The 23,268-nt window shown below is 41.1% G+C and overlaps 1 protein-coding gene across 1 annotated transcript; it reads right to left on the reverse strand.

Moving 5' to 3' along the window:
- Window positions 1–1,091: 1,091 nt before the first annotated feature.
- zgc:113337 (uncharacterized protein LOC503741 homolog) lies at window positions 1,092–21,688 on the reverse strand. The gene is made up of 6 exons (XM_067410554.1): window positions 21,619–21,688; window positions 21,220–21,540; window positions 18,047–18,376; window positions 15,543–15,827; window positions 10,992–11,093; window positions 1,092–1,150 (listed from the first exon to the last, which is right to left on the reverse strand). The coding sequence occupies exons 1-6, from the start codon at window positions 21,686–21,688 to the stop codon at window positions 1,092–1,094; spliced, it is 1,167 nt and encodes a 388-aa protein (XP_067266655.1).
- Between the last annotated feature and the right edge of the window lie 1,580 nt (window positions 21,689–23,268).

The raw sequence follows: 23,268 nt of genomic DNA on the forward strand, positions 1-23,268 counted from the left end.
GAATCTTTTAGGATTTGCAAAATTTGTCAAAATCACACAGTGTGAACCAGCCTTTACCCTACCCCTAAACCTAATTAGGCTGAGCCCCACCCATTAGGTCCACAGAGGTGGAGCTGGACCAGATCAAAAGAGAGGGGACAGTTGTTATTTGGCACTGCAGTGACCACTTTTATGATTAATTAAGTTTTCCTATACTTTATTTGAGTGGATAATTTTTTTCAGAGAATTCAAGAGTTTTTTTTTTATTATTATTTTACCGACGCATTACACCATGGCAAATATTAACTTAACTAATTTACCTCCTGTGCCAAGATAAAATGCTATCTACTGCAATATTTATATTAGTGATAGATTTACAAATTGTTCAGAATGTAGAATCTTTCCTCAAGTAGAGATGTGTCACAGGATTTCTTTGGCTGGAAAAGCAGGTAACGTGGTGACAGGAGATTTTTGTCTTCACAGGTGTCTCAGCATATCCCTCAACCACGATCAATATGATTCACTCTGTGGAAACATGACCGAGCACAGAAGTAACTGTAACATCATAAGTTGTTAAAATATACTTATGTTAAACCCAATATTCTCCCAGTTGTAACCCGACTGTTTTTAATTCCAGACTGATCAGAAAGTAGAATGAATGTCAGAATATGGGTAAAATTAGTAAATTAGAGGTTTGTTGATCAGAACTTAAGGACTCCACCAATGCATGAGCCATGAGAAACTTTCTCACAATAATGAAATAATAATTAAGAAATAACACTGCCAGCTTTGTTTGAACAGGAACCCCGTATGATATTAAAATAATCCAGAATGAAGTCTTTGTTAGATACTTTAGGAGGAACATAAAGGGTAAAGTAAAATAAAAATTTTAAATATACCTGGGATTTACACTGACATTTTGTATAATAAATATTAGTATTTAAACCATTGGTACGGTAATTACACAAACACAACAAATAAAAAATAGATTAATTTCTCATCAGTAGATCAGGCCTGAAGGATTCGTGTTAAGGGCCATCAGAGTAAAGCAGAAATGAGTCACAGGAAGAGGCTTTGCACTTCCTGTTCTACATTCCAGAAGACACCTACATTCAACTGTCTGTTTGTCTGTCTTCTCGGCCTCTTCTCTGTAATTGATGCTCTTCAGGCTCTGTTCATGTAGAACATTACAAATATACACACAAAATTCATAAGCCATAGCTATATTGGACAAAGGTTTCACATTAATTAAATGTTATCTATTTCTTCAAGTGTCAAAGTCTTTATATATATAGTCATGAAACTCTAGAGTGTGCAGGCTGATAGGTCCTTTACATGCAATCTGCAAGCAATCACATGATTGGCCTCTGCTGCTCAACATTTAAATAGTCTGATTTGTTGTTTGCTGTAAGCTAGTCCTGCAGCTCTCCACCTCCCCCAGCTCCACCTGCCTAGAACTGCTACGGTATTAATATGTTTTGTTTTGTTTTTTTGCAGCAGCATAACTTACATGCTCACAGCAGTGTGTCTGTGTATCTATTAGCAGTAGGAAGTCCATATTTAATCTGCAGCAGCAGCAATACTCTGCAATAATCAACTGCGGCAGCCTAGCAGAACTAGTCCGCCAAGACCAAACACAGCCATATTGCCATTATGGGGCTATTATTATAGGTATTATTATAGGGCTTTTCGGTCAGGCTAACATTATGTGGAATACAATATTTATTAATATCTTCTAATTAAAACAAAAACATTAAAAAAAAAAAAAAACCTTTACAATTAAAAAAAATAATAATAATAATAATGAAGCAGCGTGGTTTTAAAATGAAAGAGACTATTTTGTTGTAATGCCCAAAAAACTTAGAACAGTTTCATAACATGGCAAACTACCACCTCTTGATGGAAATAAATGTGGTGATATTATTACCATCAAGAAGTACAAACATTTTGGTCAAGATCTTGAGTCGAGCACTCTATAAAGTCTAGTACATACCAAAAACTTTAAATATTTAAAAATAATTTAAGGTCTGGACTAAGAGGTGCCAATTCATGTGTGAAAATGATTATTCATGCTCCCTCCCAACCATTCTTTCACAATTTGAGCCTGATAAATATTGGCCTTGTCATCCTGGAATATGGCCATGATACGTCCAAATAAACAATGATATGCATTTCCACAGTTTGTTTGAAGCTGCAGTCCATAATTTTTGCCTCTTTGTCGCCATCTCTGTTTGAAACCTACAATTGCAGCTATTTGTGGAATTATCATCTTTAGGTGGGTTATGCATCAGTACGACTCCTCAGTGCCGATGAATCTAATGTTTGCTGTCAGTCACCACATCGATGTGGATACTGTACTTTGGAATCATGTCTTGGAAGACCAAAATAAGAATTTTCGACAGAAAATGTCACCTGAACAAGTAACATGCCTGCCTCTTTTGTTCTGACCAACTGAGAAAAAAAGCATTACAATAAATCGTGCTGCCAATGGTGATTAAATCTAACAATCGCTTAGTTCGGATCATGCCAAACCATGCAAATTATTATTACTGTTATACTTTTTTCTTAAATTGTGAACTTTAACAACATCAGCATTGCGTGACTATGTGTATTTAGTGTGTATTAGTGTTACATGTAGATTTAAATGTCTGTAGCCATTCCGCAGTCCGAAGTCTTTTGCTTTTGACTACTGGTGAAATTTTCAGTTGTCACTGATGATTGTCATTTGGACCTTTCTGGATTACAATTACAAAACGATAAGTTTAATTTTTCCAGCTGCTGTGATAAATGATCCGTCATCAGCAGTATACTCACATGCCAAATAGCCTACTAGCTGGTACTCCTTCTTTCTGTTTACAGATGTGATGTAATGATTCAAAGACGAACAGTGGGATGTATGAATTTCCAGCAGAAACCCACCAGTATCGATTTTATTATAAAACTTTATTACAAGCCTACCGTTGTGAATTGGGCTAAGGTAAGGAGATAGTTTTGAACGCTGGCTGGTTATGTACTATGTAAATTGATTATGGATAATTTTTAACCAAAAAAGTTACAGACTGCAGCTTTAAGAAATTAAAAGTTACACACTCCATCAGTTAGGGTTAAAAGAACTGTTGCCAAACATATAACATGCTAGAAACCACACACCATTAATGATCTAGTCATAGACTCTTATGTATTTGCCTATTTAAATCCAAACAGCAACTTTTTTTTTTTTTTTTTGGTTGGACCTATCTTTAAATGACAATTTTAGGAGCAGTTCCCATAAACACTTTTTTTTTTTTTTTGCATTTAATAATCCTAAGTGCAGAGCAGTGGAATGAAAACAAAACAAACAAACAAAAAAAAACACAAGGTCTAGAGACCTGTTGAACATCTTATAACTTGACATGCCATTCTAAAAGCATGCTGCTCATACCTGAGATACTGCAAAAAATGCAACGTCCAGCTTAGTGCATGTTTACATACAAAAACAATGGAAAAGCAGAACAGTGTGAAAACATGTTTGATGAACTGCCCCTTAGAGTCATTATGTCATTAAAAAAAATTCTTTAATAAAGATATCGTTTGTATGATCATCTTTGGAGCACTTCATTGTCATTTGTAATGAACTCTCGGTAACGCTTTAGATTACAGCCCGGAAAGTACTGCGTAATTACGACGAATTTACAGCATAACTTTCAATAATTATAGTGTAACTATACAGTAAGTATGTGTAAGTATAGGGGAACAATATGTAAAGTATTGGGAATAAAGTGGCACGATCACCAGTGAGAGTGCCCTATCAGCCACTAGAGGGCACTCCATTCCGGACTCTCATTTCCATCCATTGCATTCACTACATTACCCATAACGCACTCCCCGGACTCATTATCACCATGTCATTGCACCCAGCTGTTTTGAGTTCTCTCATCAGTGTCTGTCTTTTTATACTCAGTTGTTTCTGTCCTTGGTTGTGGTTTGTTGTATTGTCTTGCACATTTTGTATTGCTGGCTTTTTGTTTTGTGGACTGATATTCTGGATTTTGACTCTTGCCTGTTCTCTGGACTACGATTTGGATTGCCCAATAAACCCTTATGCTGCACTTGGATCTATCATCTTGTCCACCATCGTGTGCACCCGTGACAGAACAAACCACCGCTATGCAAGGATCCAGCAGCAGGAGACTCCGGTCATCAGTGGGGGCTGAGGAGGCTCAGGCCCTGTTGTCAACTCTTCGTCAGAGGAGAATGGGAGTGCGGGCATTCGTCCAGAAGTTCTGGTCGCGGGCGGAGGGGTATGGTCTCCCTGATGTGGTCCTTAAGGACATATTCAATGGATGTCTGGATAAACCTCTGCCGCAGTGGGAGATGGAGCTGGTAAAGGGGTTAAACTTTTGGAATTTCTCCAATTACCTGCATCTGCGTGGGAATGGGCCGATTCGACTACCTCCAGCACCCGCTCCAGCCCGTGAGACCACTCCAGCCCGGGTGTCCACTCCAGAGCCCGCTCCAGCCCGTGACTCCGCTCCAGTCCGTAAGTCCGCTCCAGCCCGTGTGTCCTTTTCAAGGCCTGCTCCAGCCCATGAGTGCGTCCCAACCCGTGAATCCGCTCCAGAGGCCTCAGAGGAGGTTGGCACTGAGTCTCCGCTTCACACTCGTAAAAGGAGGAGGAGGAGGAAGGCTATAGTCATCCCTCAAGGCCTGGAGGCTTTCCCAGAGCCCGCTCCAGCCAGTGAGTTCACTCCAGAGCCCGCTCCAGCCAGTGAGTCCGCTCCAGCCAGTGAGTCCGCTCCAGCCAGTGAGTCCGCTCCAGCCAGTGAGTCCGCTCCAGCCAGTGAGTCCGCTCCAGCCAGTGAGTCCGCTCCAGCCAGTGAGTCCGCTCCAGCCAGTGAGTCCGCTCCAGAGCCCGCTCCAGCCAGTGAGTCCGTTCCAGAGCCCGTTCCAGTCAGTGAGCCCGTTCCAGTCAGTGAGCCCGCTCCAGTCAGTGAGCCCGCTCCAGTCAGTGAGCCCGCTCCAGTCAGTGAGCCCGTTCCAGTCAGTGAGCCCGCTCCAGAGCCCGCTCCAGCCAGTGAGTCCGCTCCAGAGCCCGTTCCAGTCAGTGAGCCCGCTCCAGTCAGTGAGCCCGCTCCAGTCAGTGAGCCCGCTCCAGTCAGTGAGCCCGCTCCAGTCAGTGAGCCCGCTCCAGTCAGTGAGCCCGCTCCAGTCAGTGAGCCCGCTCCAGTCAGTGAGCCCGCTCCAGTCAGTGAGCCCGTTCCAGTCAGTGAGCCCGCTCCAGTCAGTGAGTCCACTCCAGAGTCCGCTCCAGTCAGTGAGTCCACTCCAGAGCCCGTTCCAGTCAGTGAGTCCACTCTAGTCAGTGAGTCCACTCCAGAGCCCGCTCCAATTAGTGAGTCCGCTCCAGAGCCCGCTCCAGTCAGTGAGTCTGCTCCAGAGCCCGCTCCAGCCAGTGAGCCCGTTCCAGTCAGTGAGCCCGTTCCAGTCAGTGAGTCCACTCCAGAGTCCGCTCCAGTCAGTGAGTCCACTCCAGAGCCCGTTCCAGTCAGTGAGTCCACTCTAGTCAGTGAGTCCACTCCAGAGCCCGCTCCAATTAGTGAGTCCGCTCCAGAGCCCGCTCCAGCCAGTGAGTCCGCTCCAGCCAGTGAGTCCGCTCCAGCCAGTGAGTCCGCTCCAGCCAGTGAGTCCGCTCCAGAGCCCGCTCCAGCCAGTGAGTCCGCTCCAGAGCCCGCTCCAGCCAGTGAGTCCGCTCCAGAGCCCGCTCCAGCCAGTGAGTCCGCTCCAGAGCCCGCTCCAGCCAGTGAGTCCGCTCCAGAGCCCGCTCCAGTCAGTGAGTCCGCTCCAGAGCCCATTCCAGTCAGTGAGTCCGCTCCAGTCAGTGAGTCCACTCCAGAGCCCGTTACAGTCAGTTAGTCCACTCTAGTCAGTGAGTCCACTCCAGAGCCCGCTCCAATTAGTGAGTCCACTCCAGAGCCCGCTCCAGTCAGTGAGTCCATTCCAGAGCCCGTTCCAGTCAGTGAGTCCATTCCAGAGCCCGTTCCAGTCAGTGAGTCCACTCCAGTCAGTGAGTCCACTCCAGAGCCCGCTCCAGTCAGTGAGTCCACTCCAGAGCCCGCTCCAGTCAGTGAGTCCACTCCAGAGCCCGCTCCAGTCAGTGAGTCCACTCCAGAGCCCGCTCCAGTCAGTGAGTCCACTCCAGAGCCCGCTCCAGTCAGTGAGTCCACTCCAGAGCCCGTTCCAGTCAGTGAGTCCACTCCAGAGCCCGTTCCAGTCAGTGAGTCCACTCCAGAGCCCGTTCCAGTCAGTGAGTCCACTCCAGAGCCCGCTCCAGTCAGTGAGTCCACTCCAGAGCCCGCTCCAGTCAGTGAGTCCACTCCAGAGCCCGTTCCAGTCAGTGAGTCCACTCCAGTCAGTGAGTCCACTCCAGAGGCCGCTCCAGTCAGTGAGTCCACTCCAGAGTCCGCTCCAGTTAGTGAGTCCACTCCAGAGCCCGTTCCAGTCAGTGAGTCCACTCCAGTCAGTGAGTCCACTCCAGAGGCCGCTCCAGTCAGTGAGTCCACTCCAGAGTCCGCTCCAGTTAGTGAGTCCACTCCAGAGCCCGTTCCAGTCAGTGAGTCCACTCTAGTCAGTGAGTCAACTCCAGAGCCCGCTTCAGTCAGTGAGCCCGCTCCACAGTCCGCTCCAGTCAGTAAGTCCGCTCCAGCCAGTGAGGCAATTTTGGGTAAGCCACCGCCTCACCCTCATAAGTGGAGGAGGAGGAAAAGGGCTTCCTCCATCCTACAAGGCCTGGAGACCACTCTAGTGGTTGATCGTGGGTTCTCCAAGCGCCTTTCCCTGCCGGCGCCAACGAAGCGCCTTGCCCGCCGCCGTTGCCAGAGCAGCCCGAGCCCGCTGCCGTCCCGGAGCAGCCCGAGCCCGCTGCCGTCCCGGAGCAGCCCGAGCCCGCTGCCTTCATCGAGCTGTCCACTCTCCCTGATACGGCCACGGAGGCCGTCACCGAGCTGCCCGCTCTCCCTGATACAGCCACGGAGGTCGTCACCGAGCTGCCCGCTCTCCCTGAAACGGCCACGGAGCAACCTTGGTCTGCCATGCCGCAGCCGCCCAAGCCTTCTGCCCTGCCGCCACCGCCCAGATCTTCAGTCCTGCCGCCGTCACCCAAGCCTTCTGCCCTGCCGCTGCCGCCCAGGCTTTCTGCCCTGCCGCTACTGCCCAGGCCGTCAGAACCGTTGGAACCAGCCTGGTCAGTTCCTCCGGCACCACCCTGGCAATCAGCCAGGATTCCAGACCCGCTGGAACCAGCCTGGTCAGTTCCTCCAGCAAGAACCTGGCTTTCAGTGGGGCGGCTTGGATCTGGCCCGCCATCCCTCCCCCTGATCCTCCTCCGGTCCACCTCCCTCCTGAGTTTTTTGTGTTTTTGTGTTTTGTCTGGTGGAGCATCTGGTAATGTCACAATCACCAGTGAGAGTGCACTATCAGCCACTAAAGGGCACTCCATTCCGGACTCTCATATCCATCCATTGCATTCACTACATTACCCATAACGCACTCCCCGGACTCATTATCACCATGTCATTGCACCCAGCTGTTTTGAGTTCTCTCATCAGTGTCTGTCTTTTTATACTCAGTTGTTTCTGTCCTTGGTTGTGGTTTGTTGTATTGTCTTGCACATTTTGTATTGCTGGCTTTTTGTTTTGTGGACTGATATTCTGGATTTTGACTCTTGCCTGTTCTCTGGACTACGATTTGGATTGCCCAATAAACCCTTATGCTGCACTTGGATCTATCATCTTGTCCTTGTGTGCACCCGTGACATAAAGGGGTAACAACCAGGAAAATAACAAATTATTTATACTGTAAATATTTTATATCTAAGGGGTACTTATGACATATAACTAAGGGGTAAGTATGACATTACGGGCCATAAATTAAAGTGGAGCTTGTTACCCTCTTATTTCATGTAGTTACAGGGTAAATATGACATTACGGGCCGTAAATTAAAGTGGAGCTTGTTACCCTCTTATTTCATGTAGTTACAGGGTAAGTAATTAATAAAATGCAAACAATCTGATATCACTGACTCCGAAACCTTTATTTGAAAAATAACTTTATTAATGTAACGATCACCATCTGTTCCTGTCACGTTCCTGCTCACTCCTGACTCCATTTCCCATAATCCTCCCTTGCCTATCACATGCACTCACTCCACCAATCACCTGCTGCCACATACAGCCTAGCACTCCACACTGATCACCACACCCAGCTGCACATCATTACCAGGATTATAAAGGACCTTCACACACACCACCTCACCGCGAAGTCTTGATTACTACTGTGTAATTTCTGAGCGTTTATATCCTGTCTGCCTACTTGTTATCGTTCCTGCCTGTTTCTCGTTATTGACCCATTGCTGCCTGTCCTGATCGTTGCCTGTCCCTTGACTACGACTCTGCCTGTTCCTCACTGTTCCTGTTTGTTCCTGTTTTGACCCTGCCTGTACGACCACTCTTGTTATTAATAAAACGCTGCACTTGGATCCTCTGCCTGAGCTCCCATTCATAACAATTAAAAACAGGTCTACAACACTTATTATTCATTTTTTTTAAATCAACTTTTCATTTCAAACTCTAAAGTCCTGACAGAAAGTAACAAGTTTTGTCCATTTTTTGGTTGTTGATGTTTCTCGCTTGGCTTCCACCTGCTCTTGTTTCTCAGCTGATGAATCTTAAGAAGGAATCCCGTTGCTATTCTGTATTATAAGAAAATACAGTACACGCCGAAATTTTCTCATGGTTTAGGCTATTCATCTTTTCGCTTCCGACCAACTGTCACCAGCGCCTGCATGAGAGTCGACTTCGCGTTCGATGGAGCACATTGAAATGAGCAACGTGAAGCTTTCATGACGTTCTCGCAGGAGATTTGTGTGAAACTCGCGCGAGAACTGCCGTCTCTGTTATTCTGTCTTGTTAGTTTTTCATTCTCATTATCTGTTATTCTGTGTATTTTGTTGTGAGCATTACTAAAACAATAATAATAAAAAAAAAAAAACTGACGGCATCCAACATCTGCGTGAGTTTCTCGGCACGCCTACGTCACACTTCAAGTTACATCAAGCATGAACTCTCAACCCTCGCATGCACGCGCAGAAGACAGCTGGTCGAAATTTTTAAAGATATTCAAATATTTGGTATTTTTCTTACAAATACGTATCGTTTCACTTCAGAAGACATCGATTCATCCATTAGGGTCGTATGGATTACTGTAGTTATTGCTGTTTGTGCTGTTTGATGCTTCGACTTTTAGGAACACGTGAGCTTGCATTATAAAGCGTTCCCAGATGATCTATTTTTTTCCTAAAATCCTTTTTGGTGTTCATCTTAAGAAGGAAAGTCGTATACATCTCAGATAGCATGAGGGTAAAAGATGAGTAAACGGTGAGCACATTTCCGGGTGTTCTGTATTTTTTAAATACAGAATAGCAAATGGGATTCCCTCTTAAGTTTCATCAGTGGAAAGAACGAATGAAGAGGAACAAGAGGAGGAGGAAGCCAAGCAAGAGAAACAAATAAGAAGTGTTGTAACTTTAAATCTGTTTTGAAATAAGTTGTTTTTCAAATAAAGTTTTCCAAGTGATATGACTGTTTGCGCTTTTATTTATTTATTTATTTATTTTTATTAATTACTTACCCTGTAACTACATGAAATAAGAGGGTAACAAGCTCCACTTTAATTTATGGCCCGTAATGTCATATTTACCCCTTAGTTATGTCATACGTACCCCTTAGTTATAAAATTTTAAAAGTATGAATAATTTGTTATTTTTCCTGGTTGTTACCCCTTTATTCCCAATACTTCACATATTGTTCCCCTATGCTTACACATACTTACTGTATAGTTACACTATAATTATTGAAAGTTACGCTGTAAATTTGTTGTAATTACGCAGTACTTTCCGGGCTGTAATCTAAAGTGTTACCGAACTCTCTTGTCAGAAGCAGCAGCAGCTTGACTTCAGAATCAATATGTTGGGAGTGCTTACATTAAAAATCAATAGTGTCGCTACAGCATGGACTAGCTTGAACAATCTAGTAATTATTAGGTAAATAAACATCATGACTGCACAGAAACAAGCTGCTATGTATCAGTAATGCCCTCAAGCCATGACTTTCTTCATTCTGATGAACATAATCGGAGATATATTAATAAATATCCTGACGTATCCGAGCTTTATAATGGCAGTGAGCGGGATCAACGAGTATGAGCTCAAGAAAGTGCCTCTATCCACATCCATCCATCATAAATGTACTTCACACAGATTTGTGGGATTAATAAAGACCTTCTGAAGCAAATTGATGCATTTGTGTTAAAAAAATCCATATTTAACAAGTCATGAAGTAAAATGTCTAGCTTCCGCCAGAAGCTAGATTCAACTTATTCAACTTACGAAGAAAGTGTAAAACTCTTGCAGTTCAAAACGCTTGCGTTACATCCTACACCTTCCCTATTCAACTTACAGAAAAAGTATGTTTTCCCCCCCGGAGCCATGTGGAGTATGTGAGTATGTTTATGATGGATGGATATGGATGGAGACACTTTCTTCAGCTCATACATGTTAATCCCACTCACCGCCATTACGAAGCTTATATGCATCAGGATATTTATCAATATATCTCTGATTGTGTTCATCAGAAAGAAGAAAGTCATGTACACCTATGGCTTGAGGGTAATTTTCATTTGAAAGTGAACTAATCCTTTAAAGACAATATTCGCTTTTTATTGTGACAAACTAATTTCAATGACACAGGCAGGGGAACTTAGAGCAGGAGAAAAACTGCCGTCAATTTGTCATAGATAACAAGACAGACATCTGAGAGCACTACAGGATATTGACCTTTGCATGGTGGGATCTTAAACTTAAACAGGCTGGCCTGATAATGACAGAAATGTATCTCTTTAAATGTATTGCATTGTATGATTTTGATATAATATAATTCTGGATTGTTCTCATTATTTTAGATTGCTATAAGAATACTCACCATCCTTACGCAGGACACACTTCCACAAACAGAAACAGAGGCACAGGACCAGAAGGAACGCTACAGTAGTCACAGAGATCAGGATAGTAAGTGCCGTGCCAACTGGTGAGAGAAGAAGAGAAAGCCACAGACTGGTTGCTGCTTTTTGCTACTTTAATTACTATTTGACTTGAGGAAAGGCTTCAGATTTAGAATATATTATGACTGGATGTTTCTTCAACTTCAGGCACTTTTATGTCACAGGGGTTTATTTTTATAAATTAACGTTTGTCAAAAAATACATTTTTGAAGTGGTTTCAGTGGATGGTCTTTTAAACAAGTTCCCTTTAGAGTGGAACCCGATGATGCATCATGCCGTTGATGCTATAGGACTGTTTCCATGTGAGCCGGTGTCTGAAGCACATGTCTAAACACAGCAATCTGATTGTCTGAATGAACTGACAGTGTGCCGTAGCATAGCACATCACAGAGTCCATAAATCGATACCAGATAAGCTCATTGACAGCTTTTGTTGTGCTCATGTCTGTGAAGATCAAGACCCAGAGTGAGTTTTTTTTTTTTTTTTAAAGTTGACCATTATTTTAGAATGTTTCCCCTTATTGTTTCCATGACGACGCGTCATGCTTGTCATGTGACACACCGCAGCCACAATAACACTGTATGACAGATGTATTTTTATTTATTTTTTTCCTCTTTTATTCAAAATATTCACAAACTTGCTTACCATATCATCAACTATATGATATTCTGATTCTCAAATATGTGTATTTATAAAACCTTTATCTATAATGCGAGATGGGCACCGCCATCTTAGTTTGTGCCGCAGTTCAGAGTGCTGTCAATCAGATTTACAGCACCTGAATTCATAATTTTCTCCCAAAATACATGTAAATAAATGGCCGGTGAGCTGGGAGAAGAGTACAGTAAATTTTATAGTTACTTACACTATGTGAATCTGATGTGAATAAAACACTCCAGCAAATTATATTTGAATGGATTGTTATTGCTGCTTCCATAGACATCAGTGTGTATTTTACAAACACTTTGACCAGTTTCACAGACAAGGCTTAAGCTAGTCCCAGACTAAAATGCATGTTTGAGCTGTTTTAACTGAAAGCAACTTGGACTGACATATCTTTAAATGTATAGTTTATAAAAGCTACTGAAGTGTCCTAATTGAATTAAGGTCTAATCCTGGCTTAGTCTAAGCCCTATCTGTGAAACCGTGTATTTAAATGTCTGAAACCTAAAACAAACATTATGTGGTGAAAAACACTGCATAGTTGTGATAAATGACAAGTGCTGAGTGCGTCCGTCTATAGCTCTGATTCTGCATCAGCAAACAGAATAAGGCTGGAGCAAATGATTAGATAAGTATCATCCACACCATTTTTGTTGTCTGGTTGATTTATGGCTATATCTGAGGACGTGTTTTAACCTTTTTTCCTTTTTTACCACTCAATGCTGATATGTTTGCCATGGAGAGGCTTCTGTGGTGTAAAAGATAAAAACCCTCAAAGGGTTATTTGGAAGAGCCATAATGCCAGTGGCTCAGGGCATTGAGGGCTCGCACCCTCAAGGGGGAAATCTAACTAGTTACCCAGGCCATTGTGTTCAGTTAATTCCCTACCGGTGAGCTGTTTCAGGGCACTTAACGGACAATTTCCTTCTGTTGAGAACACTGGAATGGGTATCTCTACTTATCCCTCCACCACTAGTGATTTGGTGACTTTGTCACCTCTACCCAATCTCTTTCAGTGGGTCCTGAGCATTATAAGAAAAAGGATTCAGTTCCAGCATTTAATAAAAAATATAATATTAATAATATAATTTGAATATAATATACTCCTTCCACTAGGAAGTTATATGCCCTGAAATGGCAACTGTATGTATCTTGGTGTGAGCAACATGATGTGGATCCAGTTAACTACCCTGTCTGTCCAGTACTGGAGTTCATTCAAGAGCGTCTCACAACAGCGATGGCTTTGACTACCTTCAAGGTGTATGTGGCCCTCATTTCTGCTAGCCACACACCTCTAGAGGGTTCATCTGTGGGGATGCACCCCTTACTGTCTCAGTTCTTACAAGGTTCCAGATGGTTGCGAACTGTCTGCCAGTCACTAGTTCCCTCCTGGGACCTAACATTGGTCCTGGGAGCCTTAACAGAGACCCTTTTGAGCCCTTGGAATCAGTCCCAGACAAAATGCTTAATCTCAAAGTAGCCTTATTGCTAGCTTTGATATCACTCAAGAAAGTAGAAGACATTCAGGCCCTTTCAGTAGCCTCCTCCTACTTTAGCTACTGCTCCCCAGACTGGACTATATTCTTGCTGGTCAGCCAGTTATCTTGCAGGATTTCTTCTCTCGGCCTCATGAGACACAAGAGCAAGAAAAGCCTGCAACTTTATGTCTGCTTTGAGGATCTATGTCCAGTCTTCAGGCCAGTGACCATACATACCATGCCCTGGTTATGCCTGTGCTTCTTCCTAAGACAAAATGAATGTGTCAACATGCATTTCTGGCATCTATTTATGAACTCGTGACACACTACTAAAGCTTTATTCTCAACTGTAAATCGTGTTCTGAAACCACTGACACAATTACTGTACACCTGTACTGCACTGCTCAATGTGATAAATTTATGTCTTTTTTCAATGATAAAATAACCGCCATCCACCAACAGTTGGCCTCTTTGGCTACTGCTCACTGTAGTTCACCAAACAGTGACTCAATTGATTTTCCTCTTACTCTTCTTTCTTCTTTTGACTTGCCATCTGAACAAGACATTTTTCATCTCATTCACAAATCTAATTCTTCCACATGTTTACTTGATCCTATACCAACTCATTTGGTAAAGGCCTGTTTTCCTTCTCTTTCTTCTCTTATAGCTTTTATTATTCACACTTCTCTTAGCTCCGGCATTGTTCCATCATCTTTTAAAATAGCTGCTATTACCCCAATTCTTAAGAAACCTGGCACAGACCCTATCAACCTGGACAATTTCTGTCCCATCTCAAATCTTCCTTTTATTTCCAAAGTTCTTGAAAAAAGCAGTGGCAGCACAGGTCACCTTAGTAATAATAATTTATATGAGTGTTTTCAGACAGGGTTTCGCCCTAAGCATAGTATGGAGACTGCATTATTGTGAGTGACTAATTATCTGTTAATGGCTGCTGATGGCGGATGCCTGTCCATTCTTGTTTTGCTTGATTTGAGTACAGCATTCTCTTGCACCGTTTGTCCGCCATTGGTATCACCGGTATTCCTCACACCTGGTTCACTTCATACATTTCAAACCGTACACAGTTTGTACAACTAAAAAAAATTAAATCTCAAACTTCTTTTGTTAGCTGTGGTGTCCCCCAAGGTTCTGTCCTAGGTCCCCTATTGTTCCTAATTTAACTTCTCCAACTTGGTAATATTTTCTCCAAATATGGTATTAAATTCCACTGTTACGCTGATGATACACAACTTTATGTATCCACAAACCCTGATTCCACTTTTCCACCTGCCTGTCTTACCAACTGCCTTCACGAAATTAAAGTTTGGTTTTCTGCCAACTTTCTCAAACTAAATGGCAGTAAGACTGAAGTACTCCTTATTGGCATTAAATCTATTCTCTCTAGGTCCGGCAGTTTTTTATCCATTGATGGTTCTTCCGTTTTTTCTGTTTTCTTCTGCTTTTCACCTCTCGCATTGACTACTGTAATTCTCTTTTATTTGGTTTACCACCCAAATCTCTTCATAAACTTAAACTGTTTCAGAATTCTGCTGCTCGTATCATAACCCGGACTCCATATATACAACATATTACACCATCACTTTAACAGCTGGATTGGCTTCCTATCAAATTCCGGATTGAATTTAAAATTCTTCTCCTCAATTACAAATCTCTTCATAACCTCTCTCCACCTTACCATTCAGATCTTTTACAGCCTTACATTCCTTCTTGAACTCTCTGCTCTTCTTCTTTGGGTCTCCTTCATACACCTTCTGCTCATCTAACCACAATGAGCCATAGGGCCTTTAGCTTTTCTCCTCGCCTTTGGAATTCTCTCCCAGCCAACATCCGTGATTCAGACTCGTTATCTCAATTTAAAGTTAAACTTAAGACTCATTTATTCAGAATAGCTAATCCTTCATGATTACTGTGTGCACTCAAGTCTAGCACTTCTTTTTTTTGTTATTCTTACAGCTGTCATGTTTTGTAATTGCTGCCTTTTACTTATTGTTATTGGCATTTACTGTTATTTATTATTTTAATATTGTTCTCGTTGCTATTTCATCTTGTTGTATAATTGAGTGATTTGAAAGGCGCCTAAAATAAAATGTATTATTGTTATTTTTACAACACTAACGCCATGAAGCAGTGTCTTGTCCCTCTCTCAGGGAACTGGGTTACATACGTAACTTGAAACATTTATAGTTCTGAAAGCAACAGTAGGTTTTCATAATACAATGAACCCATTTACCTCAAACAATCAAGAAAAAAATATTTTATACAATATAAACCATCATAAGCAAAGTGCATAATAAAATAGTTCAAACTCACTTTTAGTGTTCATGGAAACAGCAATGGCATTCTCCAGTCCTTTATGATGAACGAGACATTTGACAGAGACATCCTTCAGGAGTCCAGCCTGGATGGTCAATGTACTGATGACTAGAGTCGTCCCATCACTCTGCTGGATAGTGGTGGTCACAGGGGAACCAATGGTCCGGTCATTCCCCTCGACATTCCATACTATTTCAGCCTGTGGCCGGGCGACGGCAGTACAGTTAGCCTCAATCACTCCGGGAGATGCGGTCTTGTAACTTACTTGAGGTTTGGGCAGGACTGTAAATATATATGATACATGTAAATATATATGATACAGGATATAGGTTTTGTGTCTTACTCCCAGAGAGTTTAGTCTGTAAAACATTTTAAACATTTTATTTATTAAAAATTCATAGCTACATGTGAATGACCATCAGTGGAGATAGATGACATGGACCTGCAGATTGAGCAGTTACAGCATCCAGGGTCATAACCACCATAACATTAGAAATAGCCAAACTGTCCCCACAACATTTGATATTCCAGATGCTACTCTGTTTGTTGTTAGGATGACAAATTATTAAAAATGTAAATTTTAAGCTGGATATACTTCACTGACCACACAACATGCATGGAAAACTGAGCGATAACTTTAGATGATGGTTACTGGCTTAAGTAATCACTTGTTTTAAGCTGATTTGCCTCAGCAATCTAACTGTACTCATCTATATAAAAATGTTTGAGACGGGCAATCAAATCAAAGAAGGCAGAATTTACCATTCACAGGTACAGAACATGAATTCCAGATGCTTCAGTTTTTAACAATGAAAGAGTGCAAGGTAAGATTTAAGTAGATTTAAGATTTATTTTTTATTTTTTTATTTTTTTTTCAAATATGAATGGCGTGTAACAGACAGTTTAGAGAAGTAAAAACATTCAGTATACAAAACATATTCTTAAAGCTCCTCCTAGTGGTCATCATATAAAACATAAAGGAAAAGAACTTGACAGCTTTAACTAAAAACAAATCCAGCTCAATGTATGCAGCTCACTGTTTTGAATGATATTCAAAATGTAAATTATAACTAAACGTGTCGAGATAAACATTTTGCCGTTCAGCGTTTTCGGCGATATACTGTATGTATAGGCATAAGAATAAGAGTATTTTGTGCACAGCATCTACCAGTAGGGTGCCAATGGAGCCATGCTAAAAAGCCAAGACTTGACCCCTTGATCCCAACACATAATCATGCATTGACTCTACTCAATGATAACCATTTGTGTTGGCTTGAGCAATAGTTGGCTTTGTACATAAACAGATCTGCATGCCATCTCTGAGTGTTTACAGCCCACATAGTTTCGCCAGCATTTCAAAGCTACAGAGATGCCCATTCAAACCACATCACTGGCCCAAAAAGAGGTATATGCTTGTCACTCCAACAGAGGATAAGCAATTCACATTCTTACAAAACCATGACCCCAGAACCATTTAAGATTGGTATGAATAAGAGATGAGTGAATGTAATTAAGTGAAAAGTTGATCTATTGTCATCATTTACTCACCCTCCTAATTCTGAACCAGTATGACCTTCTTTCTTCTATGGAACAGAAAGGATAGTTGGAAGTCTTGCGGTTTTGGACCAACTGATCGAACCAAAACCATTAATCAAAATATCTGTTCCACCGAAGAAATAAAGTCATACAGGTTTGGAACAACACAAGGGTAAGTAAATAAAGTCAGAATTTTCCTTTGGGGGTAAACAATACCTATAAGTAATAATTGGTGGTTCTATATTCTAGTTTGAACAAATGCAATAGTACAGAGCAAAAGCAATAAGTGAACATAAATCTGAGAGAGACAGGGCAGGAGAACAAGAGCAGCACATAGAGAAAAGCACTGTGTTAGTGGAACAGTGACACAGTCATTCACTTTGGCCACAATCTGAATAAATCATAGATCTCACAGTCTCACCCTTCTACAATCAGTTTCTTTCATATCTCTCTCTCTCTCTCTCTCTCTCTGACTGTTGTCCTCATTTTCTTCAGTTCTGTGTGTTTAGCCTTGTCCTGCCCTCTCTACCACTCTGTGCTACAGCGCTACCAGCTGCATACACTGAGCTGGATTTGTGTTTCATTCAGTTTAGAGTCCAAAAATCAAATATTTAGTAGTGTATTTAGTTAAAGCTGTCAAGTTCTTTTCCTTTATGTTTTATGTGATGACCTCTAGGAGGAGCTCTTAGAATATGTTTTGTATTCTGGTTGTTTTTACTTCTCAAAACTGATTGTTTTGAGCATTCAAACATTCATATTTGGATCTGTGAACAACAAACCCTGCCTTCCTTGATATGATTGGCCATCATTTTGACACTGATGAGCGCTGTTAGCTCACTGAGACAGACCAGCCTAAATTTTTTAAAACTTATTGTCATCCTAACACTCAGAGGAGTCAAATATTGGCATTACCCAACTAATGAATATTTCACTGTAACAGTGGACTAAAACCCTGAGGAACTTACCAAAAATAGTAAGGCAACTTGTGGCACTCTTGATGCCATCCGGGTACGTGTGGAACTCACAGGTGTAGCAGGCCTCATCTTCAGCTCGGACCGGCCATAATGTGAGCTCTGTGTCAGACAGCGAAGGGTTCAAGCTCGCTCGGTCTACAAACTCTTCTTCAATTACAGGGTCACTTTGTTTTGCAAAAAATGCAACGTCACGGGATTCTGCTTTATTCACAATCTTCTTCCACAACACCTGCTTGACTTTCTCTGGTAGGGCATACCGACAGGCAAGAGAGGCTTGTTTACCACCCACTGCAGTCTTATTGCCCTCTGAGATCACTGTTGCTGTAAAACAATTAAAATAAGTTACTAACAATGGCATGATAAAATAAACACTGCATTTTAAACTATATAAATGTAATCTGTTGTACACATGCTATATATACTACTACTGTGTCCCAAGACAAACTTAAGAATTAAACAATTAAGGTATTTAGGCTTGGAAGTCAGAGATCTTAGTGAGACTCAGTAGAGACGAATATTCAGGTCAATAGATATAGCTATTAAGAAAAGAATCCAGAATGCAACCCCCACATGATCAATAAAATTTAAAGAGTGAGGGAAGGACAGTAGTCACCACATCCTCTTTAGAAATGATTGGCAGAATATCCAATCCTGATAATTCTTCCTGATAATTTTCAGGGTTCATCTTTTGCCTAAAATGCTAAAATGAATAACAGCTCTGCTAGTTCTTTTCCCTTTGCTTCCCTGTTTTGTGCAAACTTGTTTAAGCTCCAGTTTGAAACCAGCCTTTGCAACAATTTCATGTGATACCGACAACTGTGAAGACTTCCAATGACACCAACTTTGGATCAACATACAAATTTTCCAACTATACCATCAAACTATCAAATATTATCCTTTTGTTGCAATATTATCCTCTATTTTATAATATATTCAGTATTGTATTTATTACTACTATGTTGCCTAACATTCTGCGTAACTCAATACATGACGTCGTTATCTAACCCACATAACATGTATTGCATATTGTTGTTGTATTTATACACTCATCTCTGACTGATAACAGAATACTTCCTAATTTGTTAACAATGAAACAAGCATTTTCTGTAAATCAGCTTTGAAACAATATGTATTGTGAAAAGCACTATGCATATAAACTTGAATTGAATTAAATCACTATACAGTAGTAATGTGTTTTGTTCCTGAATGAATCAGCATTTTTGAACTAATTTGTTTTTAGTGAATGATTCAATGACACATTCATTGATTAAGTCCTGAGTAAATTAGCATTTTTCAATGAATCAGTTGTGTGAATGATTCAATGATTTACTAATTACCACTTGTTGCCACCTATTGGTGTATCTGCAAAATGAGTCAATGAAAAATCCCCACCATCAAAGGTGGAGTAAGTTATTTTTCAAAAACACTTTGGAAGTTAGTCAGGCTGACACCAACAAAAACGTTTAACCAATCAGCATTAGGGGATGTATGAATGTCGGGGAGACAAAATGAGCAAGAGGGAGATTTGAAGAAAAACTGCAGAAAGAGAGATGAGGCACAATACAAAAGAGCTCAATAGAATATCACTGGGATGAAGGTTTATGATTGACCTGCATTAATATTAAAGCTTTCCAGCGCTGGAGAGAGCTAAGTGGGACTCAGAGGCTGCTTTGATTCCGCTTCATATGTGAGAAACACTGGGTTTGAGTGTCATTGATCGTCTGTCGCTGCTGTGCTGTTAACGACTAACAACAAACTCTTGTTTGTATTTAATCTTGTTTATATGTTAATTTTTTTGTGCTTCCTTGTCGTTTGTTCATTATCTGCTCTTTATTTTTAATTAAAGGTGACATCGAATGTTTTTTTACACGATGTAATATAAGTCTAAGGTGTCCCCTGAATGTGTCTGTGAAGTTTCAGCTCAAAATACCCCATAGATTTTTTTTAAATTCATTTTTTTAACTGCCTATTTTGGGGCATAATTAGAAATGCGCCGTTTCATGTTGCGGTCCCTTTAAATCGCGCACTCTTCACCGCTGGAGCTCGTGCTTGCCTTAAACAGTGCATAAACAAAGTTTACACAGCTAATATAACCCTCAAAATGGATCTTTACAAAGTGTTCGTCATGTACTGTATACTGCATGCATGCGTCGGATTATGTGAGTATTGTATACTGTTATATTGTTTACATTTGATTCTGAATGAATTTGAGGCTGTGAGACATGGCTAACGGCTAATGCTACACTGTTGGAGAGATTTCTGCAAGTGTTTAATATTGAAAATAGCGACGGCTCTTGTCTCCATGAATACAGTAAGAAACGATGGTAACTTTAACCACATTTAACAGTACATTAGCAACATGCTAACGAAACATTTAGAAAGACAGTTTACAAATATCACTAAAATATCATGATATCATAGATCATGTCAGTTATTATTGCTCCATCTGCCATTTTTCGCTGTTTTCCTTGCTTGCTTACCTAGTCTGATGATTCAGCTGTGCACATCCAGATGTTAATACTGGCTGCCCTTGTGTAATGCCTCGATCATGGGCTGGCATTTGCAAATATTGTTATGTTGAGATTCGCCTGTTCTTCGGAGGTCTTTTAAACAAATGAGATTTATATAAGAAGGAGGAAACAATGGAGTTTGAGACTCACTGTATGTCATTTCCATGTACTGAACTCTTGTTATTTGACTATGCCAAGATAAATTAAATTTTTAATTCTAGGGCAACTTTAAAACATTATTTGTTGCTTGTCAACTGTGATAAACAGACATCCACTCATATTGCGTGTGTAACAGTGGCCAGATAGTGAGAGTTGTGTAAACCACTGCACACTGACGGCCGCTAGTGAATGCAGTGTTTAGCATTATTGTTAGTGCACATGCCTCACATGCCAGCAGCGATTGGGCTGGGGTTCGAGGCGGAATCGGAGCAGGGTGGTTAGGGTTGGAGGGTGAGTTTTGGAGGCGGTGCAATGAAGAGAGGTGTGGGTTTGTTTGGGATGATTTCAAATATCAACATTGTCCAACAGCGTTTTTGAAAAATGGCTTACCCCACCTTTAATTATTAATTAATGTGTTGTTTGACTGTAGTCATGCTTACGTCAAACGGAAGTTGTGTAGATGCACTTTCCCAAAATATCTCAGCCAAGACTCACTTGTAACAGTAAGGCAGGTCTGTCCTTCCCTTGAGCCTCTTGGATAAACATCAAAGATGCAAGTGTAACAACCCTCATCCCTGTAGCTGACACGTTTGATAGTGATGGCGCTGGCATCTCGTGGAGAGGTTGCTAGCTCCACATGCTGTTGACCGCTCACGCTGTCTTGTTGACCAGGCTGGTAAGTGATTAACGTCTGGTTCTGCACGTCCAGCCAGCGGATCTGATGAACTGATTCTCCTTTAGCCTTGACAAGCGTACAGCTCAGAGTGAAGGGCTGTTCAACCATGGCCTCCAGACGTGCTGGAGCTGAGACCCTGCCTGAGACACAAAAATACTAAGACTTATCCAAATAAACCACTTACACACAGAACAATGAGATTACTGCAAATCACACACCTTGTAGTCTGGACACCATTACCAAAGACACACAGATCTGTAGACATCTTGGCAAGGAGACCACAAACATTTTAGCCTAATGGAAAGGAAATACTGTATTTTAGTAACTATAGGGGCTTTCGCACTGAATAGTTCTAGGAACTCAGTTCTAGAAACTAGCCACTAGGATAGTTCCCCAAGAATTAATTTCTCCATGTTGCTGGTTGCATTCGCACCGGGAATAGGAACTATTCAGCAGCGACTTTAAGAGCGGCATATACAAATGCTAAAAACCGGTGGATGGAAGATGCTGTGATCGAAGCTGTATTTATTGTCGTGGGTTTCGTGATAATGGAAATGGAATGGAAACGCATAATTTACGTGACTGAAAAAGCAAAAAGTGGGGTTAAGAGACAAAATCTTCTATGACAACTTTCAGTATCAAGGGGAGGAAAAGAACACAACTCTTCAGACAACAGGTAAATGCTGTTATCATTGTTTTCTATGTTTATGAAGTAAATCTGTTTACACGGCTTTTTAAAATTGCGTTTGACCAATCAAGTTACACTCACATCACTGATAGTTCCTATAGTGCTGGTTTAGACCCTACTCTGAAGTAGGAGCTAATTTAGTTCCCGCAAAAGGAGTTCCTAGAACTAAAGTCGTTCCTAGTTCCTGCAGTGCGAACACGGCAAAATCCGGGTATTTCAGCCAATAGTTCTAGGAACTATGAAAAGGTTGCTTCGGTGCGAAAAGCCCCATATAGCGCTGAATTATAAGCTATAATTGTAAAATTAAAGATGTTCACAGTCTTCAAGTAGTTTGTACCCTTTGTATTGAGAGGGCATTTAACAGTCCAGGTCAGTCTTGTGGGATTACAGTGAAGGTGATGATTTCTGTTAATTAGGGTCACTTCCAACATCTTACTGAAGGGCTGCCATCTGTGTTCACATTACAGACAAAAAAGAAAATGTATGAAAGTATACATTTGTTAAAATACTTAGCTTGAAATGAGTTTTGCAGACAAATATAAATTGTATGGTCACACTTTATATTAGGTGCTTTTAATGTACTTGCATAAAAAATTATGGTTAGGTACAATGTATTTATGCTCTTCTGTAATGCAAAACACTTTTTCTGCTATTGATGTGATACGGATATGGTTAGGGTTTGCTGGTATGGGTAGGTTTAAGGGTGGGTTAAGCAGTAAGGGAAGGGTCAACAGTGTAATTATAGATGTAAAAATAAGATTTATAGATTTAAAAAATAAAACAATGTATCTATGTACACAATAAGCACATTGTATCAATTTATTAATTTAAAATGTTAGTATTACATTGTCGTTAAATATAAAAGAAGGGCCAGTTTACATTGCGTACATATTTCTTTACTGAACTAAAATTTTAATTATTATTTTTGAGCGGATTATCTGGATTGGACAGAGAAGGAAAACAGCTTACAAGTGTCCATTATCAAGCTCAAATATAAGAGTATAAGTTTGCGTGTTATTTATAGTTTTCATGACTTTATTTTTCCAAAATAAAATAAGAATGTATATTTGTGTCAAGACCAGAGTCTTTTGTCTTGAAGTCAATAATGAATAATTGAATATTTCAGAAAAAAAACATCATTAATGTGTGTTTGAGCAGTTTCATCCATAATTACACTACA

The sequence above is a fragment of the Chanodichthys erythropterus genome, chromosome 14 (assembly GCF_024489055.1).
Source record: "Chanodichthys erythropterus isolate Z2021 chromosome 14, ASM2448905v1, whole genome shotgun sequence".
In the NCBI taxonomy this organism is placed as follows: Eukaryota; Metazoa; Chordata; class Actinopteri; order Cypriniformes; family Xenocyprididae; genus Chanodichthys; species Chanodichthys erythropterus.

Bases quoted from the DNA above. Each gene is read 5' to 3' on its own strand.
- zgc:113337 (XM_067410554.1), bottom strand. From the start codon at position 21,688: ATGTTTGTGGTCTCCTTGCCAAGATGTCTACAGATCTGTGTGTCTTTG. The intron at 15,828-18,046 runs GTAAGTTCCTCA...ATATATTTACAG, and splicing joins AAGTTGCCTTACTATTTTTG to TCCTGCCCAAACCTCAAGTA. The intron at 11,094-15,542 runs GTGAGTTTGAAC...TTCTCTCACCAG, and splicing joins TGTTTCCATGAACACTAAAA to TTGGCACGGCACTTACTATC.